The sequence below is a fragment of the Rhinatrema bivittatum genome, chromosome 2 (assembly GCF_901001135.1).
Source record: "Rhinatrema bivittatum chromosome 2, aRhiBiv1.1, whole genome shotgun sequence".
Lineage (NCBI taxonomy): Eukaryota > Metazoa > Chordata > Amphibia > Gymnophiona > Rhinatrematidae > Rhinatrema > Rhinatrema bivittatum.
Window position 1 is genome coordinate 137,773,043 of NC_042616.1, and position 24,685 is coordinate 137,797,727.

Genomic DNA, 24,685 nt, shown 5'->3' on the forward strand with positions numbered 1-24,685 from the left:
TTCCAGTACCTGAGGGACTTCAGCCCTGCCGGGTATATCAGCTCACTACTACCACCTCTGGTGGTTCTACTAACCTGTCTAATAAAATAATTATCTGAGTCTGTCTCTGTACTTAAGCCTAGCTGGTGGTCCCTCTCAGGATATCCTCCTGGGGGCGCAGTCATCTGCCATCGGCCCAATGATCCACCTATCTATATTCCTCTACAGCTGAGTGCCCTCTCCAAGCACTCCGCTGATAACAGATTGCTACTCTCTCCATCAGGAGTCTTCAGCAACAGATTCATAACAGATTGTTATCCAGCAGTCTTAACCCTAACAGATTGTTTACTACTCCTTCTACAGGAGCTGAGCATATCAGACTGCTACCTCCGCCTTCCACAAGAGCTAGTTCATAACAAGATTGCTAACTCCTCACGGAGTTCCTAACAGTTGCTAACTCCTGCAGTCAGTCATAACAGATTGCTAACTCCTCCCTTTTACAGGAGTTGCTCCATAACAGACTGCGTTAACTCCTCCATTCTATAGGAGGAGTCCACAATAGATTGCTAACTCCCTAGCAAGTCCACAACAGATTGCTAACTCTGGCAGTCAGTCATTACAGTCGAAGATGTTTTAGGAGTTGTAATTTGTAGAAAGATTTTTTAGTTACTGATGAAATATGTTGTTTCATTAATAAATCTGTATTAATAATTACTCCTAAATTTGTAGCATAAGTAGAGATTGGAATAGATGTACCATTTAACAGAAAATGAGAAGGGGGACCAATAGAGGAGTCTAAAATGGAAGTGAGATGCACAATTTCTGTTTTAGATAGATTTAATTTTAAATGATTGTGTGAGACCCATGTGTTGATAGTTTTTAAATATAAGGAGACCATGGAAAGAGTAGCTGACCAGGACGAATTATATGGAAGTATGAACTGTAAATCATCGGCATACATTTTAAACTGTAGATTTAAAGAAGAGAGAATACGACAAAGTGGTAACAGATAGATACTGAAAAGAATGGGGGGACAGTGATGAGCCTTGAGGAACATCTGAGGAAATTGTATGTGGATCAGAAGAGTGATTATTAATGTTAACTTGTTGAGTATGTCCTATAAGAAATGAAGAAAACCACTGTAAGACTGTGTCTGAAATACCTATAGATTTAAGCCCAGAAATGAGAATCTGATGGTCAACCATGTCAAAAGCCGTGGAAATGTCCAAAAAAACTATAATATGATCTGTATAAGAGTCGAAAGCTCAGAATAGTGTATCAAAGGAAGCTAGTTAGAGAGTTTCAGTGGAATGTCCTTTACGGAACCCATGTTGATTAACATGAAGAATGTCATGTTCTGATAGGTAGTCTGAAAGTTGGTGCAGAACCACTGACTCAATGAGTTTTGCTAAAGAGGTTAGAGAAGCAATAGGTCTGAGATTACTGAGGTCGGCTGCATCTTTTGATTTATTTTTGATAATAGGTAAAATAGAAGTTTTTTTCAGATTGTGTGGAAACTGCCCTGTTTCTAAAGATTGATTAAATAATAGACTAAGAAAGCTACTAGCATGAGGACTGAGGGCTTTAAAGAAAGCACCAGAACATGGATTATCCGGTGAATTAGATGGATTCTGTTTCCTTATTATAGTTTGGATGATATTTTCTGAGATGAGAGTGAATTCTGACCATTTATAACTGGATTCTGTGTTTTTATAAGTAGATATGAGCTTCATTTTTTTCTACGGGGTCGTTTTTTGAGTCGGATGTTTCGGGGTAAAGTTTGTTTTTCCTCGGTTAGTTTTTTGGAAAAACGAACAAAAAACTAAACAGGGAAAAATGAAACGGGTCCAAAAAACGACGCGGGAAAACAAAGCTCAAAAAAACCCACCCCAAGCATTAAAATTTACTATAATATATTAAATACAACCCCCCACCACCATCCTGATCCCTCCCCAAGACTTACTAACATCCCTGGTGGTCCAGCAGGGTCCCGCGAGCAATTTCTCCCTCCATGCCGTCGGGCTGTCTGGCCTGCCTCACATCAAAATGGCGCTGATAGCCTTTGACCTACTATGTCACAGGGGCTACCGGTGCCATTGGTCAGCCCCTGTCACATGGTAGGAGCATAAGATGGCACCGGCCATCCATTGCTCCTACCATGTGACAGGGGCTGACCAATGGCACCGGTAGCTCCTGTGACATAGTAAGGGCAAAGGCTATCGGCGCCATTTTGATTACTGGCAGCTGACGGTGAGATCACTCCTGGACCCCCGCTGGACCACCAGGGACTTTGGCAAGTCTTGTGGGGGACAGGATGGTCCCCCAAGGCTTGCCAAAAGTCCCTGATGAAATTGCTTAATTCGTGATAAATGAAGCACATCTCTAATTATAAGTAGGGAAGTGTAACTGTGCAAATTCTTCAGATATATTAATGACTTTTGATTTGAAATAGGTTACAGTTTTATTACAGGATGAAGAATCATGAGCAATGAAACTGTCATTATGAACAGTAGTTAACGATATTACAATGTTGAACAATATATTGGGGTTACCATTGGCCTTACAAACAATCAGCTGATAACAATGTATGAATAGCCCCAGTGATAAATAACCCAATCTATCACTGCTCATGTGACATTGAATCCATGCATAATCATAAAAGGAAAGACTAGCTATCACTGTCTTTGCTCAAGAACCCAGAATGAGTCTTCAAAGTTTTTTAATAAACGAGTCTTCAAACTACAGTACACAATCATAAATGCAAGAATTACCTATCATTGGGGCCAATGCAAAAAAAAGTCCGGAAAGCGGGTGCTGAAAAGTCAGCCACCATTTTCTTAACTCATGCATGGCGCCTGCAAGGGGGGCGCATTAGCAAGGAGGCGCTAGGGTCACTTGCGGGACTATTATACAATTTAGGAACTTCTCAAGGCTCATCTATTCTCTCAGACTTTTGAGAAATTACAATGGGGCCGATGTAATACAGTGTACTCAGCCAATTGCACTGTATAACCTGCAGTCAGATGGGAGTTAAATAGACGCTAATCCACCCACTAATGCATGTTCCTAGCGCCTCCTTGCTAATGCGACCCCACAGTTACCAGTGGTCTGCCAGTCATGAACACCAATGCTGATAAACTCAGCGTCGGTTTTCATAACTACAGTCCACCAGTTATGAAAACCAATGCGGAGCATATCTGTGTCGATCTTCTTAATGCGGCCTGCTGAGGGTTTTTTTTTTAACTTTTAAAAGAAGTACAGAAAAGCAGTTTTTTCAATGCGCTCAGCTATTAATGCCTGCTCCTGCTCCATGTCTGAGACACACATTTATTTTTTTGCATTTGGAGTGAATGAGAAATAACCTCATTCACATGCATTTGCATGTGATGAGCACTATCCCATTCACTCCACGTCGGAGGCGCATTAAATAGGCACTAACCCCCCTATTGCATTAGGGGGTTCATTAGCGCCTATTTAACCCACGTCCAACTGCGGGTTATACAGTGCGCTTGGCTGAGCGACTGTATTGCATTGGCCACATTGTAATTTCTCAAATGTCTGGGAGAATAGATGAGCCTTGAGAAGTTCCTAAATTGTATAATAGTTGAAGTAGATTTAATCAACTCTAGCAAGTCATTCCAAAGTTGAGGGCCTGCAAAGCAGAACATGCATTCTCTGGATTCAATGATCCTACCAAGTTTAATGGATGGAATATCAACTAGATAATGCTGTAAGGAACACAACCATTGATGTGGCTGATAGATCTTAAGAGTCAAATTTAAACAAGGTAGAGCTAGACTATTAACAGCTTAAAAAATAGTGCTAAGAATGTTCAATTTGATTCCCCATATGATTGGGAACTAGTGCAACCTAAAGAGACCTGGTGAAATATGATTGTATAAAGAAGTGCTAGTTACCATTCATGCAGCAGAATTCTATACTAGTTTCAAAGCCTGAACTGAGGAATAAGGAAGACCTAAATACAATGAGTTACAATAAACGATAGTAGATACAAGCAATGGTTGCATCACAGAGCAGACATTTGTTTCTTTAAGAAAAGGCTTTAGATAACACAATATGTGCAGTTTAAAAAGGAATTTATGACTACCAAGTTTATTTGTGGGGTAAATATAATCTGCCATCCATTAAACTGCCCAAATTTTGAACCTGTTGCTTCACTGGGATCTGAATCCCATCAAAATCAAGGGCAAGTTCCTCATCTAGTTAAGGGAAATGAGTCAATAAAAGTATCTCCGTTACTTTTTCAGATTTTGAACAAGCCTATAATATGATAACCAAGATTTAATAACAGTAAGATAGTGTGAGATTTTTATTAAAGAGTCCTCTAATGAAAAGGAACAAGAAAAGTAAAATTGGGTATTATCTGCACAAAATTGAAAGCCTACCCCCAAATTTACCAGAGCTTGACAAAATGTAAAAACATAAATGTTGAACAAAATTGGCGAAAGGGCCGAACCCCGGGAGACACTGATGAGTAATGCAAAAGGGGAAGACTTATTGGACCCAGTCGAGATCCTCTAGTACTTATCTTGAATACATAAAGAAAACCATTTTAATACTAGAATGGTGATACAATTTCCTTCAATCACTCGAGTAATATACCATATTTCAGGTCAAAAGCAGAGGTGATGTCAAGAAGCACTAGCAAAAATGTATTGTCTGACTCAAACTCCCAATGAAAACACTGAATCAGGACAGAAGTAAAAGTTCTGTATTATGGGCTGGTCAAAAACCAGACTGTCTTTTGTCTAAAAGACCATTCTCATCAAAAAAAGTCCTGAAGCTATCCAAGGACAACTTTCTCCAATATATTTTCAAGAAGATGATGTGAGGAAATAGGCTGATAATTGACAAGGATTCCAGGGTCCAAAGTAGCACAGGGTGAACAGAATCAACCTCAGCTTGTGCTGGGATCAAGTCTTCAAGCAAAGATAGGTCAATGAAAGTGGCCACAAAACTACTCAAATCTGGCTGTAAAACCTTCATGATAGCTGTTGAACAGGTATTGAATGAACAAAAATTGTCAGTCATTCTCCTGATCAATTCCTTAACCTGCCTAGAAGAAGTGGGCAATAATAAAGTCTCCCATGCTGAACTTTTAATTAGCACAGTGTTTTGCAGTGACACCACATCAATACTGAAAGAAGAATTCAATTGAGTCGGTTTACCTATTGATATACAGAAGAATATAAACTCTAACTTTCTAATTAGAGTACAGTGACAGGAAAATCAAATACGTTCTTCTCTATACAGAATGTATTGCCTAAGTTATGGTGAGGGAATAGAACATTACCTGAAAATGCAAGTTATTCTTTCAAATCTCAGCCATAGACAACAAATAGCCTGCATATTTTGATTCTGAAACAATGTATTTGCTTGAGGGGATGTATTAACAATCTTGAAAGATTAAATAATTGAAAAGTAGGGTAAAACTCTAACAGAAAACAGTAAGAATCTGTTCAATAAACCTTTAAGGGGCCTATTTACCAAAGTTCATGAAAATCAGATGTTGCTTTCTGATATTAAGATGCGTTTTTAAGATGCAATTTTAAGACACTTGCATGTTCTAAAATCCGCTAATCACGCGTACGTGCGCACCTGGTTTTATATCGGCATGCACACGGGGGATTTTATAATAAGCGTGCGGTGATGGGATATGCCCTATAAACCTCCTACTTACCCTGCCTGCCTTTTCCCCTACTAACCCTGACCCCTAAAACCCCACTAATTAACCTACATTTTATTGTTTTAAAACTTACCTGCTATCCGGGGCAGCAGCAGGTTGCGCGCGTCGGTCAGACCCCGACATGCGCTTCTGTGGGGTAGTGCCTAATGGCGCTGTCCCGGTCCACAAAAGTCCCATCCAGACCCTACCCCTGACCCTTCTTCGGCCCACCCCTTTCTGCTCAATCCATTCTAGTGCACATACCAGGAGATACACGCATGGGTGCGGGCCATTTATAGTCTGCGCAGCGCGCGAGTGGACCAGACATGCACGTATCTTTCGGAATCACCACACATAGGGCTTTTAAAATTTGCCCTTAAAGTGTCTATAGCCCTTTAGTGAATACCATGTTAAAGTGGTATTCAACTACGGTAATCTACTTGAGTAAATACTTACATAGCCATGTAAATGCTTTTGAAAATTGCCCTCTCAAAGACTATTACTATCACATAATATTCTGTGTACAAAATCTAGTACAGAACAAAATTTAGTAGAATGGCCTAGAAGTAAAAAAATAGTTGTGTAAAGAGATTTTGCAATCTTAAAAAAAACAATATAATTATGGTCTTTACAAAACAATGCTTTAATTTTTTTCTTCGCTTTTTGTTTTTGGTGTTTTTATTTTATTTCTTTATTTTTTAATTATTTTTGTTTTCGGGAAATAGCAATATTAGTAATCAGTATGCCCTATTTGCTAATAGGGTGCATTATTTCGTAAAAAGAAAAAAATTATGACATTTTTCATTTTAAAAAAAATTTCAATTTATTTGAGATGAAAGAAAAATGGACTCATTATGCTACATTTTATACTTTTGTTTCAAATGAATGCACATCCCTACCATGCTTTATACATATATATAAATAGCTATATCTCTGAGTATATAGATATAGATATATCATTAAATAATAAGAGACCTCAGTCATCCATTCATTTGATGATTCATTTACAGCTCTGAGTTTTATTCTTACCATAAGTGCTTCATGTAAAATATAGGCGATTATGGGTTCACTTATTCTTTCGCCCCTCTTCAGGAGTCCTTTCACAAGATCAGTTACAGATCCACCATTGCATAACTGCAAATATTTAAAAAATTAACACAAATTATTCAAGGATAAAATGAAGAAACAGGAAACAGCATAAGCACAGAAAACTTTGACTCAAAGCATTGATAAGCAAGGCAAAGAGAGAATTTGAAAAGAAGTTTGTTATGCAAGCAAAAACTAATAATAAGAACTTTTTTCAGGTACATTCGAAATAGAAAGCCTGTGATGGAGTCAGCTGGACCATTACAGGATCAAGAATTAAAAGGGGCATTTAGAGATAACAAAGCCATAGCAGAGAAAGTAAATGATTTCTTTGCTTCAGTCTTCACTGAGGAAGATGTAAGAAACATACCCATCACACTAAAAATAGTCGTTAGATATGCAGACGAATCCAAATCTCTGCGTTTATCTTTGTGAAAGAAATTGCAGATACATCTACTAGTAGGAAGATACCCATGCCAGAAATGATATTTAAAGGTGATGGCTCTGCAGAACTGAATCAAATCTCAGGGGAAGATTTTCAAAGGGTTACGCAAGTAATCCCGAAAACCTGCCCCTGTGCGCGCAAGCCCCGGGATGCGCGTATGTCCCGGGGCTTCGAAAAAGGGGCAGGAAGGGGTGGGGCAAGGGGTGGAGCACAGGTCTGGGGTGATCCCGAGTCCTCTGGCACAGTGGCCGTGCCGGGAGATGGCACGCCAGCAGCTGGTTGGTGCCGCAAGTTATGCCTGCCTTGGGCAGGCGTAACTTAGAGAACAAAGGTAGGGGGGGATTTAGGTAGGGCTGGGGGGCTGTTTAGATAGGGGAAGGGAGGGGAAGGTGGGGAGAGCGAAAAGAAATTTCCCTCTGAGGCTGCTCTGATTTCATTTTTATTGTTGGATTTCAAGCCTCACAAAGTTACTTTAGAGGTAGATGTGACTCGGTTATTTAGTAGGTATGACTCGGTTATTTACACTTTCGAATAATAGAAGGACTAGGGGGCATTCCATGAAGTTAGCAAATAGCACATTTAAGACTAATCAGAGAAAATTCTTTTTCACTCAACGCACAATAAAGCTCTGGAATTTGTTGCCAGAGGATGTGTCTAGTGCAGTTAGTGTAGATGGGTTCAAAAAAGGTTTGGATAAGTTCTTGGAGGAGAAGTCCATTAACAGCTATTAATCAATTATACTTAGAGGTAGATTTTAAAAACATACGCGCGCGCGTACTTTTGTTTGTGCACCAGGCGCGAACAAAAGTACGCTGGATTTTATAAGATACGTGCGTAGCCGCACGTATCTTATAAAATTCGGGGTCGGCGCACGCAAGGGGGTGCACATTTGTGCAACTTGCGCGCGCCGAGCCCTGTGCACGCTGCCCGTTCCCTCCGAGGCCGCTCCGAAATCGGAGCGGCCTCGGAGGGAACTTTCTTTCTACCACCCCGCACCTTCCCTTCCCTTCCCCTACCTAACCCACCCCCCCGGCCCTATCTAGACCCCCCACCTACCTTTATTGGAGAAGTTACTACTGCCTCCGGGCAGTAGTAACTTACGCGTGCCGGCCGCTGTGTCGGGGCACTCGGCCATGCCCTCGGACTGCCCACACGCCCCCAGACACGCCCCAATCCCTAACCACGCCCCGTGACCACACCCCGACCGTCCCTTTTTGCAAGCCCCGGGACTTACGCGCGTCCCGGGGCTTGCGCGCCACTGAGCCTATGCAAAATACTCTTAGCACGCGCAGGGGGGGTTTGGGGTAGGTTTTCGGGGGGTACGTGCGTATCTTACATGCGTACCGCTTTGAAAATTTACCCCTTAGGGAATAGCCACTGCTATTAATTTCATCAGTAGCATGGGATCTTCTTAGTGTTTGGGTAATTGCCAGGTTCTTGTGGCCTGGTTTTGGCCTCTGTTGGAAACAGGATGCTAGGCTTGATGGATCCTTGGTCTGACCCAGCATGGCAATTTCTTATTTTATGTTCTTATGAGGTTTTTTCAAATGAATTCATATTTTAATTTTTAATCTATAATTTCTTATTTTAGTTCTTGTTAATTAAGTGACTCGTAGGAAATATGCAAGAATCCAAGTTTCATTATTTTACAGTGTTAAAAATGAGTTTCCCTGTAAGAAATAAGCACCCCCCGCTTATTTCCTTTACGTTATCTGTAAACCAATGTGACATATCTGATCTAATGTCGGTATATAAAAATGTATAAATAAATAAAAGTAGTATTTGGTAACTCCATAAAGTTTTTGAACAAACTGAATAACAGATATTACTGGAAGATGAAGTGGAGATAGGAATAAATTAGAACAAAGTCTCTAAGATGAATCACAGATGGACTGAGTCCATCTATGAATATTCATCTGAATAGGGTGAAAAAGTAATGCTTTCTGTAGAGTATTAGAAAGACAGCGTAACAAGGAACAATAGGAATAGGGTAAATTTTGAAAACATCATATGTGTAAAAAATAACATATACATGCACAAGTAGCTTCTATTCGCACATTCCATATTTTATAAAAGTAAAAAATAGGCATGTACTTTCACTTTCGCATGCACATATGATCGTGTGTAAAAAAGGAGTAGCCTACAGGTGTTCCAGGACGGGGGCAATATTATTTACACATGTAACTTGCTATTTTAAAAAGACACACACATAAAGGTGAATTTTCAAAAGCTATGCATGTATAAATCAGCAGATATGCATGTAAAACTGAATATACTCAAGTAAATGCTACTTTATAAACCTCAGTATTTTTGATCAACTCAGGATAGCTGAAAATCAGAAACTGTCAAAATACAAAAGGATCCAGCTATGTAAAGAACTCAATGTGAACTTACTTGGCAACCGTCATACATAGCCTCAGTAGTATATTGGCTTATGGTGTCAAGCCCTTGCAACTCTGGGCTTGAATAATCATAGGTTGCTGTAAGAATTTAAGAACCAAACACTGTGTGAAAACTACAAATGTTAGCTCTTAACGTTTCCACCAGCCAGGGGAGAAATATCTTACTACCTGAAGTGCACGCTCCAACACGGCAGTGTTTCGGAGTGTCAGACTCCTTCCTCAGGGAACTTCAGGGAGGTAATTTGCTGGTGTAATTCTGTGTGGAAATACAATAAAAGAGTTCTGCAAATGCCAAAGGCTAATAGTTCAAGCAAATGGCAAAGATTTGGAAGCAATGAAAAAACTTACTTTGAAACGATGTTTATGGTCAATCAAAAAGCGGTGCAAGACACTGGCTGAAATCGCTAAAAAGACAATGTGTGAGAAAAAACGCATATAGGATACAAACATATGGGGTACAGACAACCTTCTCAATAGAAAGAACTAATGCGTTAAAAAATGAAATTTAACATCTATAGAAGTGTAAGAGTCTCTCAATATTGTCATAGCAGTAACCTAGTAAAAAGGGTTAGAAACTTACGTGCCCCAAAAAAGTGAGCAGCCTTGCCGAGATCCTTGCCGCTAGAAGTGACAGCTAACCGCGGGTAAAAACGCCGGTTTTAAAGGGGATCTGTCGACTGCAGTCAGTGCTGGCAGGAAATGACGAATACACCTCCATATTTGGTGATGACCATATAAGGTGAATGACGTGTGTGGGAAAATACTAGCCCAGCTGAGATCCATATATGGGCAGTGACGTCATGCAGCGGCCATTTTGAAAAAACAAAACAGATGTAAAATGAATCAGAGAAGCAGGGCAGCGCATGGGGGAACCTCCATACTTACTAGATGTAAAAAAAATTTTTGGATGGCCCATAATAAAATCAAAAGGCCTGTGCTTGGCTCATATAATGTGAAATAGAAACCGTATTATAATGGTGACTGTATAGTCAAAATTGAAAAACATACACAGATTATGATATTTAAAATATTTAAAAGACCTGATAAAGTTTGGAGAAAAGAAAACACATTGTGAAAATGTAATATTAAGTGAGGGAAAACCATTCCACTCTTTCATTCAATCCCTGTGGTTCTGTGGAACGCAGTTGAAAGATCCAACGATTTTCTTTATAGTTGAGCTGTGAAGTTCTATCGCCTCCTCTCCAATGCTGGGGAATGTGTTCCAGAATAGTCCATTTATATTCATCAAATGTGTGTGTGTGGGCTATGCTATGTTGGACTAATGGAGCCTTGATGTCCTGAGTGTTGATCCTACTCCGGTGTTCCACAAGTCTAATGCGGATCTTGCGTCGAGTGCGTCCTATGTAAATTTTATTGCAGGGACACTGAAGTGCATAAATTACATAATCTGTATTGCAATCAACATGATGTTTGTGAACAATCTTTAAGCCTGTGTGAGGATCAGTCCAATGGGAACCAGTCAAAGCTTGATTACAACAAGAGCATTTTCCACATGTTGTGAATGACCCTGGTGAAGAGCCACATTGAGAGCGAGGCGCTGCTCTGACAACCTTCTGTTTGATGTTGTGTCCTCGAGAATATGCAAACATGGGGGGTTCGTGAAACAGCGAATGGGGACTAAGAACGTGCCAATTGTTCATGATGGCTTGTTTAACGTGAGTGGTAAGTTCTGTGTATGGTAGAACGCAGATAATGCTGGGGGATTCATTACGACGTTTATATTGTAAAAGCTGAGATCTGTCAGAACATGTGGCCCTTTTGTGGGCTCTTCGAATAACTCGGGAGGGATATCCTCTTTCCAAAAACCTGTTGCAAAGATGTCCAGCCTGTGTATGAAAGTCTTCAATGTCGGAACACAGTCTTCGAAGTCTGAAGAATTGGCCCACCGGTAAACCTTCTTTGAATTTTCTAGGGTGGTGACTCTGGAAGCGAAGGTAGTTGTTACGGTCGGTGGGTTTCCTAAACAGCGTCGTGCTGATGCCTTTTGAATCCTTCAAAATCTTGATGTCTAGAAATGCTAGTGAATTTTGATCATAGACAATGCTGAATTTTAAATGTGGATCAATGTGATTGAGAAAGTGGTGAAACTGTAGCAATTGCGCTTCTGTATGAGTCCAGATAAAAAATATATCGTCAATGTAACGTGACCACAATTGGACGAATTGGAATTGAGGAGATGGATAGACATATTTTTCCTCGAATTGTGTCACATATAGATTAGCGACATCTGGTGCAATAGGTGAACCCATGGCTACTCCATGGGTTTGGAGATAAAACTGCTGTTCGAACGAGAAAAAAATTGTTATAAAGAATGATTTCTGTCAATTGTACCAGAAATTCTGACGGAATGCGCTGCGGTCTCATCCTGTTTTCAACAATTTTTTGGACAAGCTTGAGTGCGTCCAATTGCGGAATGTTTGTGTACAAAGACTCAATGTCTAAACTGACTAGGAAATAACTGCTGGGTATGTCACTGACCGTAGATAGTTTATTCAGCATGTCTGAGGTATCTTGTATATATGAAGTAGCATTCTTGACTGGGACTCGAAGAAAAATGTCCATGAATTTAGCTAAGGGTTCCAAGATGGAGCCGTTGGCTGAGACTATGGGCCTACAGGGCGGGTGAACTAGAGTTTTGTGGATTTTGGGAACCCCATAAATGACAGGGGTGCGCGGATATTCTACCTTGAGAAAATTGTGTTCCTTAACAGTGAGAAAACCTTGTTCAAGTGCAATCTTAAGGAGATTGCCAATCTTAAGAGATAATGGAGGGGTTGGATCATCTTGTAGTAACTGATAATATTTTTTGTCATCAAGTTGCCGTAAGATTTCTGTGCGATAATCCTGTTGATCAAGAATAACGGTGGCTCCGCCTTTGTCAGCGGGTTTGATGATTATTTCCGGGTTGGTGGATAATGCCTGAAGAGCCTGATTTTCTATGGAAGAAAGGTTGAAAAAGGTGTGGTGATGTCTGGATTCTATATCCGACACTTCTTGAAGAACAAGGGTTTGAAAGGCCTTGATTTGTTCATCCACCATACCCGGTGGTATCCAACTGGATTTTTTCTTGATAATAGAGGGATCCAGAGATGTATATTGTGGACTTTTGGAAAAATAATGTTTAATCATGAGGAGTCTGAAAAATTTGTGTAGCTGGATACGGCAAGCAAAAGAATCATGTCGATTAGTGGGAACATAAGACAGCCCTCGATTCAACACCTGTTCTTCCGCTGTTGTCAAATGGTGTTTTGATAGATTAATTATCGACGATTGTTCTGGTTTTGTGACCGTGTGAACGGTTTGTGCCACTGTGCGTCCTCTTCGGGAGGAGGTTGTTGACGAGTTTTTCTGCCGTAAGGTCTTGAGGGACGGGATGGATAGCGGCGTTTGTCTAAAAAAGTCGGCGGGCGTGAACCACGAGAAACTGAATGGTCTTCTGATCCATTAGAAGAGTCTTCCGATGATGCGAAGGCAACTTTTTTGGAGGCAGTATCTTTGTCATCCTTCTTATGGAGCCATGTGTAAATACTGCCATTGTCATAGTCACTTTTGTGGCGTTTGAATTTAGTGACTTTGTTGCGTTTGATGTCAGTTTTGAATTTCTCAATGGTGCCCTGTAGTTCTTCCAAGGACTGTTGCGCCGTTTCCACATCCGTAGAGGCCTTGAAGTCATCTTCCACCACAATGATTTCTGCTTGAATTTCTTCAGTAATAACTTTCGTGTATTCGATGATTAAAAGCATTAAATCTAAAGAACACTTATTCAAAATGGCGGCCCATTTGGCTAGAAAGTCAGGCCTGTCTGTGAACATGAGTGGTGCTTTGTTGATGCGAAGTCCTCGTGGGATGACTTGTTGCTTGACATACTCTATCATCGTAATGCCATGAAGCTCTGCACGAGTATTCCTTTATGTAAAATCAATAAGTCACCCAAATTATCGGGTGAAGTGGTTGCTGGTGTAGTGTCTGAAAAAAGAGATGTCTCTTGGGCTATATTAGAGACATGTTCTGCTGTATAGCTGAAAATGTCCTTCCAATCTGATGAAGCCATTTGCAGAAATGAGAATATTCTAACAATAGTATTTTTGATCAACTCAGGATAGCTGAAAATCAGAAACTGTCAAAATACAAAAGGATCCAGCTATGTAAAGAACTCAATGTGAACTTACTTGGCAACCGTCATACATAGCCTCAGTAGTATATTGGCTTATGGTGTCAAGCCCTTGCAACTCTGGGCTTGAATAATCATAGGTTGCTGTAAGAATTTAAGAACCAAACACTGTGTGAAAACTACAAATGTTAGCTCTTAACGTTTTCCACCAGCCAGGGGAGAAATATCTTACTACCTGAAGTGCACGCTCCAACACGGCAGTGTTTCGGAGTGTCAGACTCCTTCCTCAGGGAACTTCAGGGAGGTAATTTGCTGGTGTAATTCTGTGTGGAAATACAATAAAAGAGTTCTGCAAATGCCAAAGGCTAATAGTTCAAGCAAATGGCAAAGATTTGGAAGCAATGAAAAAACTTACTTTGAAACGATGTTTATGGTCAATCAAAAAGCGGTGCAAGACACTGGCTGAAATCGCTAAAAAGACAATGTGTGAGAAAAAACGCATATAGGATACAAACATATGGGGTACAGACAACCTTCTCAATAGAAAGAACTAATGCGTTAAAAAATGAAATTTAACATCTATAGAAGTGTAGAAGTGTAAGTAAGTTTTTTCATTGCTTCCAAATCTTTGCCATTTGCTTGAACTATTAGCCTTTGGCATTTGCAGAACTCTTTTATTGTATTTCCACACAGAATTACACCAGCAAATTACCTTCCTGAAGTTCCCTGAGGAAGGAGTCTGACACTCCGAAACACTGCCGTGTTGGAGCGTGCACTTCAGGTAGTAAGATATTTCTCCCCTGGCTGGTGGAAAACGTTAAGAGCTAACATTTGTAGTTTTCACACAGTGTTTGGTTCTTAAATTCTTACAGCAACCTATGATTATTCAAGCCCAGAGTTGCAAGGGCTTGACACCATAAGCCAATATACTACTGAGGCTATGTATGACGGTTGCCAAGTAAGTTCACATTGAGTTCTTTACATAGCTGGATCCTTTTGTATTTTGACAGTTTCTGATTTTCAGCTATCCTGAGTTGATCAAAAATACTATTGTTAGAATATTCTCATTTCTGCAAATGGCTTCATCAGATTGGAAGGACATTTTCAGCTATACAGCAGAACATGTCTCTAATATAGCCCAAGAGACATCTCTTTTTTCAGACACTACACCAGCAACCACTTCACCCGATAATTTGGGTGACTTATTGATTTTACATAAAAGGAATACTCGTGCAGAGCTTCATGGCATTACGATGATAGAGTATGTCAAGCAACAAGTCATCCCACGAGGACTTCGCATCAACAAAGCACCACTCATGTTCACAGACAGGCCTGACTTTCTAGCCAAATGGGCCGCCATTTTGAATAAGTGTTCTTTAGATTTAATGCTTTTAATCATCGAATACACGAAAGTTATTACTGAAGAAATTCAAGCAGAAATCATTGTGGTGGAAGATGACTTCAAGGCCTCTACGGATGTGGAGGAAACGGCGCAACAGTCCTTGGAAGAACTACAGGGCACCATTGAGAAATTCAAAACTGACATCAAACGCAACAAAGTCACTAAATTCAAACGCCACAAAAGTGACTATGACAATGGCAGTATTTACACATGGCTCCATAAGAAGGATGACAAAGATACTGCCTCCAAAAAAGTTGCCTTCGCATCATCGGAAGACTCTTCTAATGGATCAGAAGACCATTCAGTTTCTCGTGGTTCACGCCCGCCGACTTTTTTAGACAAACGCCGCTATCCATCCCGTCCCTCAAGACCTTACGGCAGAAAAACTCGTCAACAACCTCCTCCCGAAGAGGACGCACAGTGGCACAAAACCGTTCACACGGTCACAAAACCAGAACAATCGTCGATAATTAATCTATCAAAACACCATTTGACAACAGCGGAAGAACAGGTGTTGAATCGAGGGCTGTCTTATGTTCCCACTAATCGACATGATTCTTTTGCTTGCCGTATCCAGCTACACAAATTTTTCAGACTCCTCATGATTAAACATTATTTTTCCAAAAGTCCACAATATACATCTCTGGATCCCTCTATTATCAAGAAAAAATCCAGTTGGATACCACCGGGTATGGTGGATGAACAAATCAAGGCCTTTCAAACCCTTGTTCTTCAAGAAGTGTCGGATATAGAATCCAGACATCACCACACCTTTTTCAACCTTTCTTCCATAGAAAATCAGGCTCTTCAGGCATTATCCACCAATCCGGAAATAATCATCAAACCCGCTGACAAAGGCGGAGCCACCGTTATTCTTGATCAACAGGATTATCGCACAGAAATCTTACGGCAACTTGATGACAAAAAATATTATCAGTTACTACAAGATGATCCAACCCCTCCATTATCTCTTAAGATTGGCAATCTCCTTAAGATTGCACTTGAACAAGGTTTTCTCACTGTTAAGGAACACAATTTTCTCAAGGTAGAATATCCGCGCACCCCTGTCATTTATGGGGTTCCCAAAATCCACAAAACTCTAGTTCACCCGCCCTGTAGGCCCATAGTCTCAGCCAACGGCTCCATCTTGGAACCCTTAGCTAAATTCATGGACATTTTTCTTCGAGTCCCAGTCAAGAATGCTACTTCATATATACAAGATACCTCAGACATGCTGAATAAACTATCTACGGTCAGTGACATACCCAGCAGTTATTTCCTAGTCAGTTTAGACATTGAGTCTTTGTACACAAACATTCCGCAATTGGACGCACTCAAGCTTGTCCAAAAAATTGTTGAAAACAGGATGAGACCGCAGCGCATTCCGTCAGAATTTCTGGTACAATTGACAGAAATCATTCTTTATAACAATTTTTTCTCGTTCGAACAGCAGTTTTATCTCCAAACCCATGGAGTAGCCATGGGTTCACCTATTGCACCAGATGTCGCTAATCTATATGTGACACAATTCGAGGAAAAATATGTCTATCCATCTCCTCAATTCCAATTCGTCCAATTGTGGTCACGTTACATTGACGATATATTTTTTATCTGGACTCATACAGAAGCGCAATTGCTACAGTTTCACCACTTTCTCAATCACATTGATCCACATTTAAAATTCAGCATTGTCTATGATCAAAATTCACTAGCATTTCTAGACATCAAGATTTTGAAGGATTCAAAAGGCATCAGCACGACGCTGTTTAGGAAACCCACCGACCGTAACAACTACCTTCGCTTCCAGAGTCACCACCCTAGAAAATTCAAAGAAGGTTTACCGGTGGGCCAATTCTTCAGACTTCGAAGACTGTGTTCCGACATTGAAGACTTTCATACACAGGCTGGACATCTTTGCAACAGGTTTTTGGAAAGAGGATATCCCTCCCGAGTTATTCGAAGAGCCCACAAAAGGGCCACATGTTCTGACAGATCTCAGCTTTTACAATATAAACGTCGTAATGAATCCCCCAGCATTATCTGCGTTCTACCATACACAGAACTTACCACTCACGTTAAACAAGCCATCATGAACAATTGGCACGTTCTTAGTCCCCATTCGCTGTTTCACGAACCCCCCATGTTTGCATATTCTCGAGGACACAACATCAAACAGAAGGTTGTCAGAGCAGCGCCTCGCTCTCAATGTGGCTCTTCACCAGGGTCATTCACAACATGTGGAAAATGCTCTTGTTGTAATCAAGCTTTGACTGGTTCCCATTGGACTGATCCTCACACAGGCTTAAAGATTGTTCACAAACATCATGTTGATTGCAATACAGATTATGTAATTTATGCACTTCAGTGTCCCTGCAATAAAATTTACATAGGACGCACTCGACGCAAGATCCGCATTAGACTTGTGGAACACCGGAGTAGGATCAACACTCAGGACATCAAGGCTCCATTAGTCCAACATAGCATAGCCCACACACACACATTTGATGAATATAAATGGACTATTCTGGAACACATTCCCCAGCATTGGAGAGGAGGCGATAGAACTTCACAGCTCAACTATAAAGAAAATCGTTGGATCTTTCAACTGCGTTCCACAGAACCACAGGGATTGAATGAAAGAGTGGAATGGTTTTCCCTCACTTAATATTACATTTTCACAATGTGTTTTCTTTTCTCCAAACTTTATCAGGTCTTTTAAATATTTTAAATATCATAATCTGTGTATGTTTTTCAATTTTGACTATACAGTCACCATTATAATACGGTTTCTATTTCACATTATATGAGCCAAGCACAGGCCTTTTGATTTTATTATGGGCCATCCAAAAATTTTTTTACATCTAGTAAGTATGGAGGTTCCCCCATGCGCTGCCCTGCTTCTCTGATTCATTTTACATCTGTTTTGTTTTTTCAAAATGGCCGCTGCATGACGTCACTGCCCATATATGGATCTCAGCTGGGCTAGTATTTTCCCACACACGTCATTCACCTTATATGGTCATCACCAAATATGGAGGTGTATTCGTCATTTCCTGCCAGCACTGACTGCAGTCGACAGATCCCCTTTAAAACCGGCGTTTTTACCCGCGGTTAGCTGTCACTTCTAGCGGCAAGGATCTCGGCAAGGCTGCTCACTTTTTTGGGGCACGTAAGTTTCTAACCCTTTTTACTAGGTTACTGCTATGACAATATTGAGAGACTCTTACACTTCTATAGATGTTAAATTTCATTTTTTAACGCATTAGTTCTTTCTATTGAGAAGGTTGTCTGTACCCCATATGTTTGTATCCTATATGCGTTTTTTCTCACACATTGTCTTTTTAGCGATTTCAGCCAGTGTCTTGCACCGCTTTTTGATTGACCATAAACATCGTTTCAAAGTAAGTTTTTTCATTGCTTCCAAATCTTTGCCATTTGCTTGAACTATTAGCCTTTGGCATTTGCAGAACTCTTTTATTGTATTTCCACACAGAATTACACCAGCAAATTACCTCCCTGAAGTTCCCTGAGGAAGGAGTCTGACACTCCGAAACACTGCCGTGTTGGAGCGTGCACTTCAGGTAGTAAGATATTTCTCCCCTGGCTGGTGGAAAACGTTAAGAGCTAACATTTGTAGTTTTCACACAGTGTTTGGTTCTTAAATTCTTACAGCAACCTATGATTATTCAAGCCCAGAGTTGCAAGGGCTTGACACCATAAGCCAATATACTACTGAGGCTATGTATGACGGTTGCCAAGTAAGTTCACATTGAGTTCTTTACATAGCTGGATCCTTTTGTATTTTGACACTTTATAAACCTCAACATACACACATATGTAAAGATCCGTGAGTATATTTGCACATGTAGAAAAGGGGCAGGCCAGGGACAATCTGAGCTGGGTCAACATTTACACCAGTAAGTTGCTATTTTATAAACTATTTCTGCATGTAAATTTAATTTGGCTGCTTGCTCATGTATATTTACACTGCTCTATATCTGACGTAAGTGATTGCAAATATCTTAAAAGTGAACTACTGATAGGTGGGAGATTGGGTAAAATGGAGGGGACTTCAGGCTGGAGAGACAAGAGGCCCTTGATCACCTGCAGATGAACTGGGTGAACTGGTAAACTAATTGATAAAATTGGTAATGTCATTGCCATGTGCATGTTAGAAAATCTCACAACCTACATGCATAAAAGCAGACTCAATGGGGGTAGATGCATGAAATTATGCATGCAAAATCTCCACATGTAATATTTTCAAGTTAAATATAAAAATATGCAAGTATAGCAGTTGCAAGCTATATTTCTGGATAAATTCTGATTTATCTTGGTTAAATCTTAAAATCTGCATTATCCGGACAAGTTACGACTTATCCGGTAAAAGAATTACTTATCCAGATAAGTCTGAACATACAACTTTTCTGCCTAAGTCAGATAGCCAGATAAGTTTGAAAAGTGCTATGTGTCTTAACCAGATAATTAGCACTTTTTAGATTTATCCGGCTAACTGACTTAGCAGATAAGTAGTATATATACATAGAAATGATGGCAGACAATAGGGATGTGCAGAGGGACGCCATACGTTGCATTCGGAATTTGTATTCATCAGGGGGCATTCGGCAAGGGGGGCCCCCGATACATTAATGTGTTCATTCTTATTTGTTTCCCAGCTAAAATTGAATTAACTACAACTCCCCACCCTCCTGATCTCCCCAAGACTTATCAAAACTCCCTGGTGGTCCAACGGGGGGTCCAGGAGCCATCTCCTGCACTCACGCCCTCGGCTGCCGGTATTCAAAATGGCGCCGATAGCCTTTAACCTTACTGTATCACAGGGGCTACTGGTGCCATTGGTCGGCCCCTGTCACATGGTAGGAGCAATGGATGGAAACACAGTGATATGCTCTCTGAACATTTGTGGTGGAATTCTGTTTGTCTTTTTAGCAAATATGAGCAATCAGTTGCAATTAAATAGAACAGATTGGCTTCTTGGTGTAGGGTGTGGAAACCCGTCAATGACTACATAGCATTACGGCAATAGAATGAATGGTGATTTTACATGCGTATCTTGGCTAGATTTTACAGATGCCCAACCTGCTTAGCTAAGCCAATTTTTCTTCTTGCTTTCGCTACTTATCGTCTTCTCTACTCTCTCCCTGCTCCTACTTTCCCCCTCTCTCTTTCTTTGTCCTTTTTTTTTTTTTGCTTCTTTCTCCTCCATTTCCTTTGGCTCATCCTTCCTTTCTTCTTTTTCTTTTTCCCCATATCTAGCACTTCTTCGGATTAATGAGCCTTCTTCCCTATCCTTTTCTGAATCTCTTTTCGAGAACTCGTACAAAGACATTGTGCTGTACTTATTTGTTATGTTTTGTAGTGAATCCACTTGTAACAGAATTATGGTTTTTGTTGATTGTATCAGACTGCAAATATTCTTACTATTGGTTGTTTTGTCTTTGTTCAATAAAAAAATATTTAAACAAAAAAAAAAAAAAGAAGAAGAGAGCAGTATCAGTCTTATTAGTTAAGGGTAGTAACCGCCACAACAGCAAGTTACCCCCACACTTGTTTACCCAATCTGAAAAAGTTGGGCCCCTCGGTTATTGTACAAATCCAATTCCTCTTTTCCCATTGCCATTAAAGCAGAGAGCAATGATGGAGTTGCCTCAATAGTATCAAGGCTTATTGATTAAAAGTAGTAACCGCCACACCAGCAAGTTACTCCATGCACTCTTTTCTTCATTTCCATTCTTTAGCCTTTAGGGATCCACAGTATTTATCTCATGCCCTTTTGAATTCTTCCATTGCTTTGGTTTTCACCACCTGCTCCAGAAGGGCACTCTAGGCATCCACCACCCTGACCATGAAGAAATATTTCCTGACGTTGGTTCTGAGTCGTCCTCCCTGGAGTTTCATTTCGTGACCCCTAGTTCTACTGATTTCTTTCAATGGAAAAGGTTTGACGTTTGTACATCATTAAAACCTTTCAGGTATCTGAAGGTCTGTACCATATCACCCCTGTGCTTCCTCTCTTCCAGGGTATACATATTCATATCCTTCAGTCTCTCCTCATAGTTCTTCTGACACTGACCGCACACCATTTCAGTAGCCCTTTTCTGGACCGCCTCCATCTTATCTCTATTTTTTTTTTTTAGATAAGGGCTCCAGAACTGAACATAGTACTTCAGGAGAGGCCTCACCAAGGACCTGTACAAGGGCATCACCACCTCCATTTTCTTACTGGTTATTCCTCTCTTTATGCAATCCAGCATTCTTCTGGCTTTAACTATTGTCTTGTCACATTGCTTCACCATCTTCAGATTGCCAAAGACTATCACCCCAAAATTCCACTCTTGGTCTGTGCACATCAGCCTCCCCCCCCCTCCCCCCATCACATACAGCTCTTTTGGATTACCGCATCCCAGATGCATGGCTCTGTACTACTTGGCACTGAATCCCAGCTGCCAAATCTTCAACCTCCGTGGCCGGCTCTGCTCACCTCCTCTCTGCAGTCCCACTGGCTTTGCTCGGCCTCGTGGCATTCTGGAAACGCCGCCGCCGCTCTCCCTGCCTTACGCCCAATGCGCCATCATCGAGTCCCCTGCTCTTCCGGCTTTCCCCTAGAGTGCGTGCGCCCCTCCGCAGAATTTAAAGGGGCTGTGGCGCGCTAGGGCTGCCGGGCCCGTCCGGATAACGTCACTCAACCAGCCCTACTTAAGGCAAGCTCTGACAATCAGAGCTTGCCTTTGCAAAAGGTCTCTTCCTAGTTGCCTCAAGCCCTCTCTAACTTCCGGTTCTGTTTCATTTGTGTCTGTACACTGACTACTCGATTGCCACCTGACCTGACCTCTGCCTGGAACTCCAACTACTCCTGATTGCCGCCTGACCTGACCTCTGCCTGGACACCGACCGTGCACCCTTGTTCGTGGTGGGCACTCCTTTGAACTTTCTCTCTTGGAGACCCTGTGAGGCCCACCTAAGACCAGGCGGCCCAGGTAACCAAGGGCTCAACCTGAGGGAACTCCGGGTTGCTATTGGTGAAGCTCCAGCTAGCCTCTGTCTCCTCCTGTGCACCGCCTTCTGGTGGCAGGCGCTCTCTGGGTCCGACCGGAGGCCGTACTAATCCTGCACCAGGCCAAGAGTCCACTCCCAGCACAACATAAAGCTGTAACATGGCATTCATTTCTTTGCTATCGTATATGCAGTAATTTTTGGCATGACTTATTAGACACAATTGGCCTAGTGCTTGAAAAGGCAGTTTCTTCTAATGCTATATATTTGTTGCTGGGAACCATGGCTTGTTAAAAAAAAATCTCTCATTAAGGTTGAGAAAATGTATCTATGTTGTGCTGCTTCTGGATAAAAAATACATTCACACTCATTGGGTGAGGGTTCAATTCTGACAATTGTACTTGGAAGCATTTGATGAATCAGTATTTGGTAAATTAAAAAAATGGCATAACTCCTTGAAAAATACCCATAAAAAAGAGATTATACTGACTTAAATTTGAGAAAACGCTACCGATGACTTCAAGGGACTCATTAGAAATAATAAAGGATGAGTAAGATTACAACTCTATTGAATGAATGTTTAATGGAGTATTAGGTTTTGGAAAAATTATATAATTATGTGAGTGATTATAGCATAAAAAGTAGGGATGTGAGTTCATTTTAAAATGAATGTACATCCCAAATGAATAGGTCCCATTTGTCTTATTTGTGGGGTCCATGAGTGGAGCAGGCAGTGCTGCACCTGTTCTTCTCAGGCTTTCATCCGAGAGGAGATTGTATATTTTTCTCTGTTCTTACAGTTCACTTTTTCATCAATTTTAGTAAAAATCTGCTTGGATGCCTGGTTTGCTGCTTCAGTTATGTTGCACTGGTGTCACCAACTGTGGAAAGTAGTGCCAGGGTGCCAGCCAGGCAGATAGGCACTTTGCTGCTGATTATTTCTTCTGCTCTGGGTGAGGGTGCAGCAGGGTCTAGGTGTAGGAGGGAGAGAGTGGGGAGAGTGACAGGGAACCAGCAGTGCCAGCTAAGATTGTTTTTTTTTTCCTCTGGGTAGGTACTAGCTAATGGGCACTGCTGAACCAGTCCAATCAAGAGAGGTGAGCATTAGTTTGAGCAGATCACTGCAGCAAGCAAGCAGCATGCAGGAGGCAGCAGTCTCAGCTGTGCACATTTGCATTGTCACTTTGGTGTTCACACGGTCAATTACAGAACAAATTTATTATCCAGCTCCACAGTATTAGGCAGTGAAGTCAGGGAAAGGCAGAAGAGGCACTAAGACAGGAAGGTCCCCAACTAAGTTGAAAAGGGACTTGTTCAAATCCAAATTTGAAGGCGAGGCAGGCAGCTGTAGCTAGAAGAGGCTGAAATTTGGAGATGATGTGCCACTGCCAACACTTCCTATTTTTGCCGTGTTGTTTTGGAGGTGAGGGTAAAGGTGGCAGAGGCATCTTAGGCAACCACTAGTAGTAGGGCAACATGGGTAGCAGAAGTGCAAGACCAATATCCAACAGTGCACTCATCCTTTGCTACAGCTGATGAGTTAGCAGTTAGCACAGAGAATATGTGCTTCTGAATCTTCTGAAGATGAATTGTCCTGTATAAGACTCCTTGATGAAGAAATTTAGAACTATTGCCTGAAGAACATTTAGGAGGATTAGTTGATATAGCTTCTTAACTTCTCCTTTAGCAATAGAGGGCACTGAGGAAACTAGTGAGGATGATGGTGAGGAAGAGCAGGCAGTGCAGGTACAGAGTGTGACGGATGACCCTGGCATTGTTTGTCACGTTCCACCCTCTACCTTAACTTCAGTGCCAGCATCCACTCCCAGAATGTAGAAGAGAGATCATGAAATAAATCCGTTATCTGGAAGCATTATAAAATGAGGGAGTGTATTTAGTGTGCCAAGGATATAAGCTGAGGCAAGCAAGTGAGACATCTTACATATGCTGGTATTCTGTATCACTTAAAGAAGCAACATCCAAGAGTACTGTCATCTAAGGAGGATGTTAGTAGTACTCAGGACACCCTTTCTTCCAGTCAGAGGAATGTGGTTGAAAAGAGGAGGAGTGTGCGTCGAGCTGATCCTACACCTTTGGCCCCTTCCAGCAGTCAGGCAACAAGTCAGCAGTCCTCTGCCATGCGTCAGAAGTGACTAACTACCATGAAGTAAATGGGATGATGTTGCTTGGTAGCACTATCCCAGGGAAAGAGGCAGGCAGCATCAAAATTTGTAACCAGGAGCATTAGGGAAATGATTGCACTTGATGACCAGCCCCTGCAGCTAGTGAAGAATGTGAGTTTGTTTCCTGCAGGTGATAGTGCCAAATTTCAAAGTCCCCTCCATGACCACCTTTAGTAGGAAAATCATCCCCAGCCTGTACAACCAGTGGCGTAATCACATCTAGGCACTGCTGGCTAAGGCAGAGGGGAGTAGCATGCTTTGCACTAGTCACATCTGGACCTCCATGAATGCTCTGCACTCTTATGTCTCCCTTATTGCACACTGGCGGGACCTGGTTATGCCAGGGCAGCGGTTCT

General features: G+C 41.3%; 1 protein-coding gene across 1 annotated transcript in view; it reads right to left on the reverse strand.

Moving 5' to 3' along the window:
- MYO3A (myosin IIIA) overlaps nt 1-24,685 on the reverse strand; it is a 222,201-nt gene that overhangs the window by 72,605 nt on the left and 124,911 nt on the right. The window contains exon 3 of the mRNA XM_029588670.1: nt 6,695-6,799. Within this exon, the coding sequence (XP_029444530.1) occupies nt 6,695-6,799 (105 nt within the window). The remainder of the gene's footprint in view (nt 1-6,694; nt 6,800-24,685) is intronic.